The sequence below is a fragment of the Silene latifolia genome, unplaced genomic scaffold (genome assembly GCF_048544455.1).
Source record: "Silene latifolia isolate original U9 population unplaced genomic scaffold, ASM4854445v1 scaffold_75, whole genome shotgun sequence".
In the NCBI taxonomy this organism is placed as follows: domain Eukaryota; kingdom Viridiplantae; phylum Streptophyta; class Magnoliopsida; order Caryophyllales; family Caryophyllaceae; genus Silene; species Silene latifolia.
This window is the reverse complement of record NW_027413661.1, coordinates 2114551-2121480: the sequence shown is the minus strand read 5'-3', so window position 1 is coordinate 2121480 and position 6930 is coordinate 2114551. Positions and strand designations below refer to the sequence as shown.

At 39.0% G+C, this 6930-nt stretch overlaps 1 protein-coding gene across 1 annotated transcript; it reads left to right on the top strand.

The window, feature by feature from the left end:
- The first annotated feature begins 3580 nt into the window (after nucleotides 1–3580).
- Nucleotides 3581–5071, top strand: LOC141640273 (uncharacterized). Its single transcript, XM_074449124.1, has one exon. It carries the CDS (start codon nucleotides 3581–3583, stop codon nucleotides 5069–5071), a length of 1491 nt encoding a protein of 496 aa, XP_074305225.1.
- Nucleotides 5072–6930: the final 1859 nt, after the last annotated feature.

Below are 6930 nucleotides of genomic sequence, written 5' to 3'. Positions count from 1 at the left end.
GTTTAATGACACTTTCAACGAGTTATATAGGGTAACAACCGCGAATGGGGTAATTGAACCCCATAACTTTGTTTAATTGTGAGATTAAGCCCCATAAGTTTCATTTGTAGCAATCAAGCCCCTTAAGTTTCACCAAAGTGAAATTCAGCCTCAATTGATAATTTTTCACCAAATTCTTATCATAAAACCATTTTATAATCTAATTTATCAAATATAATTTTATTTTATTTTTATAAATTTAGAAATTTTACATTTATATTAAAATTTGAGAATTATTTTTTTGAGTTCTATAGTATTTTGACAATTTATTATATATGCATGAATAACACTATATAAATTACAAACAATTTACTAAAGTTTATGTAAATGTGTTCAACAAATGAATAATAAATTATGTAGAAATACATAAAGTTTCAATTATAATTTTTAGTATTTAATAAATTGTATAATATTAATATAAAATGAATTTTTATTTTAATTCTTGTGAAATTTTTAAAAAGGGGTTGAATTTCACTTTTGACAAAACTTAAGGGGCTTAATTGTTACAAATAAAACTTATGGGGCCTAATCTCACAATTGCTAAAAGTTATGGGGTTCAATTACCACTTTCGCGGGGTAACAATCGTTGGTTGGCGCAGTGGTAGCATGGGGCTGCGCTGGGTAGAGAGGTCTGCGGATCGATCCCCCACAACTGCGATTGGGAGGGGTTTAAATATCGTAATCCTTGGACACGCCCGAAATCCGGATTAGTCGGCTCAATGTGGTTCGGATTACCGGATGATTTAGACCAAAAAACGAGTTATATAATGAATGATTCATTATCAGGTTCATTTTAATATGTTATTTCACCTATATAACATCATTCATTACTAAATATCGTAATCGTTAAATCGTTTCGAGATAATATTTTGATAGTTAAAAACTACTCGTAAAAAGTAATAAAGAGGGAAAGCAATAGGACGGATCCAAATCTACACACGGTAAGGACTCAAGAGTGTCGTCCATGCATGTAAATTAGTAAATTACGCATTGGGAAGAGCAAGACACCATGCCTTAAGTTTGCTATAAAATTCCCCACTATATTTATCTTATGTCACCGACAGTTTTTTACTTTTCATATTGCACATATTATGCCGACACTTCGTAGACTTTCTGAATCAAATTAAATCTTTGAAGAAAATTAATCAAAAGTCAAATAGTACCTACCTTAAAAACTTAACTTGTATTTTGTATATCCAAACCTATATATTCCTACATTCAAAATATACCCCTAGCAACACTTATGTTTTTCAATAAGGTAAACACCCATTTTTATTCTTAGATAGTGTAATGTTAAACTTAATTTCAATTTAATTTAAGTCAATTTTACTGTTCAAAAAAGTTACATATAGTTTATTGTAGACTATGTTTTTCAAAAACTAATGAACAAGACCGTTGGGATGGCCAACCCAAGTTCCATATTATTAGAGAAGAAGAGAAATATAGCTTTTTTAATTATCACTTCATCGACGAAATGAAAATTTATAAAGTTAGCAACCTTGTTCGTTTCACGAAAACAATGTTTAATTATCACTTCATCGACGAAATGAAAATTTAGTTTCACATCCTTCATAATAATAGAAATTTCTCAACTAATCTGTCAACTACTACAAATTGAGTTAATAACATATAAATTATCACATTCCACAATTAACTTTGAAATACCTAAGTATTTAGCTGCTAAAGTTGCTTCTTTTAAAGTGAGAGCTTCCGCAATAAGAATACTATTAGATCCGCATATTTTTGCTCCCAACAAAGCGACTTTACTATTATCATCTCTTATAAAATATCCTAAAGCAGCTTTATTCCCATCTGTTTTTGATCCGTCAAAATTTAGCTTTTGAAAACCGTTTGTAGGTTTCTGCCACCAGATTTCTTCTTACTATTAGTGTTCTTGACTGAGTCATTTTTTCGGGGTTATTGAGATCTTTATATTTTGTCTCATTCCAAATATTGATGCTATTACCACATAAGAGATAAGTATACTGACATTGAAATGAACACTATTAAATATAGTGTCATTTCTATAAAATCAAGCATACCACCAGATAAAAATAATCTTAATGAAATCATCTTTTGGAATAAAATTTTTGAGATAATTGAGTTTCATTAGAAAACTTTGACTTGTAATATTATCCTAATATGAAAAAAAAAATTGTTAAAGCTAATAATATTCATGCCTTGGATAACAGAACCAATCAAGGGACATTTGTAAAAGAAATGATCTTTGTTTTCAATAGGATGGTTACACAAAACACAGTTAGGTGGGACATTAATATGACTTTTAAGGAGCCTTTTTTCGTTGGGAGGCCATTAACACAAGTTTCCTAAGAAATTTTTTTAATTTTGGCAGAATATTTAATTCTAATTCATCGAAATTCACATTTGTTAAGACTTTGATCGAACAAACCTTGCGCTAACCATGTAACTGTTTTGGTAAGGAAATTTCCATCCACGAACAACACCCAAACGAGTGTATCTGGGATATCATTATGTGACAGTGGAATGTCATTAAACTGATTGAAAATATCATTATTTACTAAATTAGATAATTTACAGACATCTCATTGTTTATCAGAGGTTATGAAATCTTTAACCAAAAGATTAAGATCACGGGTGCTATCATCACCCATATTGCTGGTAAGTGGGTGTGAAAAAACCTAATTAACAGACTAAAATTTAATGTTGCTACCATTACTGATGTGAATACGAATCACCTCGATGAAATAATTCTCGAAACAAGCGACCAAGGCAACCCGGTTCACCAAGCATGGATCGGTTCGAATAATAGTCGAGAAAAATGCATGATCACCCGCCAATGGGAGCAAGGAGAACCGTGTGGAGCAAGGTCCAACCTCGAAAATGGGCTAGTCCAAGGGCATTGAATAAAGCTCACCTAGTTTTTGTCATAGCCTAGTTTTTGCAAAAGTCTTACCTAGTTTTTTGGCTTAGTCTTACCTAGTTCTTCTACATAGCCTAGAACTCACCACAAAGCATTAAAAGCTAGCCTTGGGCACCAAAGAATTTCGGCCTATATAAAGGCTTGTAGCCCTCATTTGTTCATCATCCAATTTGAAGAAAAAAACTTGAGAGTATTCTCTAAAACTTGTCTTATCTTCTTGTGTTGTTACACGAGTGGTTTGGCTTAAGAGGTCGAAACGCGATTTCGCACCTTGCTTGAACGAGGGACGTGATCCTAAGTTTGAGTCGGATTGTTTGACGAGTATCAAACAATTCACCCATTGGCGTAGCTATAGGTCTAGCTACGACAAATATCCTTTCTTTTTCATTCAAAACTCACTACGAATATACGGATTGATCGGGTTGCACCTAGTGCATTCGGATCCTTCGTCTATTTGCTAGTACAAGTCAAGACTTCCGCTTGCGATTCACATCAATTGTGGTATCAGAGCTTCGGCTCTTGATTTCCACTAATCAAGACGATCCAAGGGTCTTGATTTCTTCACAAAAAAAAAGGACAAAAAAAAAAAAATTTACTGTTCACGTACTGTTCACGGTACTATTCATCAAAAAAAAAAAAATGGATCCCAACAATCCTAATCTCCTTCAAAATCTTATAGAAGCACTACAAAACCTTTCGGAAATTGGCGTGAACGGAACACCACGTCGAGGAGAACAAAGTCGAGAAGAATTCAAAGTAAGTGAACTACCCGAGTTTGTGGGAGGCACAGATCCCGAGGATTACCTCGAATGGGAGAGGAAGATTGAACGGATGTTCGAGTTCAAAGACCTGGATGACGAAAAGTGTTGCAAGTACGCCATTCTACGACTAAGTCGTGGAGCCTCCCTTTGGTATGAAGGCTTTAAGGTAAAACGTGCCCGGGCAGGAAAGGAAAAGATATCCTCTTGGGAATCTCTCAAAAGAAAGCTACGCAAGAGATACGTCCCAGCCACGTATAGACTCACAACGTATCGCAAGATTGCCGAGTTGACTCAAGAGAGGAGTAGTGTTTCAGATTACATAAATGAGTTTGAAAATCTTACTTTGATGGGAGGAATAGAGGAAAGTGAAGACTTGAAGATGGCTCGATTCCTTCGTGGACTAAATCGTAACATAGCCAATTCGGTTGAATTACAATCTTACGCCGACTTGATTCCTTGTGTAATCTATGTCTCAAGGTGGAAGCCCAAGGAAAGGCCAAGCTCACTCCAACTCATGGTGAGGGTGGTCGAAGGCGGAGGAACGAAGGATACTCAAGGGGAAGTCCGAGTAGTCGTACAATTGAGACTACACCTAAGAAGATTTCCACCCCTGAGTCCGCTCCCAAGATACCCGTTCCTAAAGAGACAAGTTTATCTAGAGTACGATGTTTCAAATGCCAAGGGTTTGGTCATTTTTAACGCATGCCCAAATAAGAGAAACATTGCACTAAGAGAAGCTATTGCCGTTCGAGACGAGTTGTATGATGAAGAAGAACGATTGGGTGATGTGTTCAACTTCGAAGAAAGAGAAGAGGAGGGGAACGATAGAGATATCGAAACTTATGATGCTCCTAACTATGATTGTGCTTTAGTCCTTCGTGCTTTGCAGACTCAATCCACACCAATTGAGGCAGAACAAAGGAACCAGATTTTTCACACCAAATGTCAAGTGAAGGACAAGTGGTGTAGCCTAATCATCGATGGAGGGAGTTGTACCAACGTTGCTTCTACAAAGATGGTGGACAAGGTAGGATTGGATACCATACCTCATCCCAAACCATATGTGTTACATTGGCTTGATGACGGGAACAAGGTGAAGGTCACCAAACAAGTCAAAGTGGCGTTAACAATGGGCTTCTATGACGACAATATCTTGTGTGACGTAGTGCCAATGGATGCATGCCACGTACTCTTGGGGCGTCCATGGCAATTCTATCGCAATGTCATACACCGCGGCCGAAGCAACGAATATGAATTGGTCGACAAGGGTAAGAAGCTTGTCCTAAGACCGATGGCACCCAAAGGTCTTTGTCCGTTCTTTGGGCACCCCACGAGGGAAGACCGCAAGCATGACCATGTTTGCAAGTGAGCAAGAAGTTGGTGAAGTCTTAAAGGAAGGTGGTTGTGTCTATCTTATGGTGGTCAACGAGGCACCAAAAGTTGAAATCAAGGATGCCCAGCTAGCGGCGCTCTTAAGGGAATTCGAGGACGTTTTCCCTGAAGACTTACCACCAGGATTGCCGCCTATCCGCGGGATCGAACATCAAATCGATCTCATTCCTGGAGCTGCGTTGCCTAACAAGGCAGCCTATCGATGCAACCCAACAGAGACCAAGGAGTTGCAACGCCAAATCGAGGAGCTAATGGAACGAGGATACGTTCGTGAAAGCATGAGCCCATGTGCCGTTCCTACTCTTCTTGTCCCGAAAAAGGATCGGAGTTGGCGGATGTGCATCGATAGTCGAGCCGTGAACAACATAACTATCAAGTACCGTTTCCCAATTCCAAGACTTGATGACATGCTGGATGAGTTGCAGGGCTCCGAGATCTTTTCTAAGATCGACCTGAGGAGTGGCTATCATCAGATACGAATGCGGGAAGGTGACGAATGGAAAACCGCGTTCAAGACCAAACATGGGTTGTACGAGTGGACTGTCATGCCGTTCGGGTTAACCAACGCTCCGAGTACTTTCATGCGGCTCATGAACGAGGTACTTAAACCATTCTTGGGAAAATTTGTGGTTGTTTATTTGGATGATATCTTGGTTTACAGTCAAAGCAAAGAAGATCACTTCAAACACCTTCGCGAAGTGTTCGAAACTCTCCGAGGACAAAAGCTATATGGAAAGAAGGAGAAATGTTCATTCCTGGTCGAGAGTGTCATATTTCTCGGCTATGTGGTTTCCAAAGATGGAGTTTTAGTGGACCAATCAAAGATCGAGGCCATTAAGGCATGGCCTACGCCTAAGTCTGTCACCGAGGTTCGGTCTTTCCAAGGACTTGCTTCATTCTACCGAAGATTCATAAAAGATTTCAGCACCATCACAAGTCCCATCACCGAGTGTTTAAAAAAAGGAACATTTGTATGGACCGAGGCTGCTCAAAGGGCTTTCGAGACGATTATCCAACGGCTCTGTGAAGCACCGGTACTAGCACTTCCCGATTTTACTCAACCCTTCGAGGTAGAGTGTGATGCGAGCGGTGTTGGAATTGGAGCTGTGTTGGTCCAAGGAAAGCGACCCATTGCTTATTTTTCCGAAAAGCTAAGTGGAGCTCGACTCAAATATTGCACATATGACAAGGAGTTCTACGCCATTGTGAGAGCACTCAACCATTGGAGCCACTATCTTCGCCCAAATCACTTCATTCTACATTCAGACCATGAATCCTTAAAATACATCAATGGGCCGCAGGTTTTGAGCTTAAGACATGCCAAATGGGTTGAATTTCTTCAATCCTTTCATTTCTCTTCGAAATATAAGGATGGTAAAAGCAATGTGGTGGCCGACGCTCTTTCCCGACGCTACTCTTTACTGAACGTGCTTGATGTTCGCCTGCTTGGATTCGAGACCTTGAAAGATTACTATGAAACTGATCCCGACTTTGGTGAAATGTTTAGGATAAGCCAAACAGGACCCCGAGGCGAGTTCATAATTCAAGATGGATTTCTTTTCAAGGGAAATCAGCTGTGTGTACCCAAGCATCAAGTCCGGGAGTTATTGATACGAGAAGCTCATGGGGGAGGACTTGGTGGGCATTTTGGTGTCACTAAGACTATGGAGGTCCTTAAAGAGCATGTCTATTGGCCTCGAATGCTGAAGGACGTGCAAGATGTGATTCGTAAGTGTGTCACTTGTCACGTTGCAAAGAGTACCTTCAAGCTAGGGGAGTACACGCCCTTACCGATTCCTAACAGGCCATGGGAAGACGTGTCCATGGATTTTATTG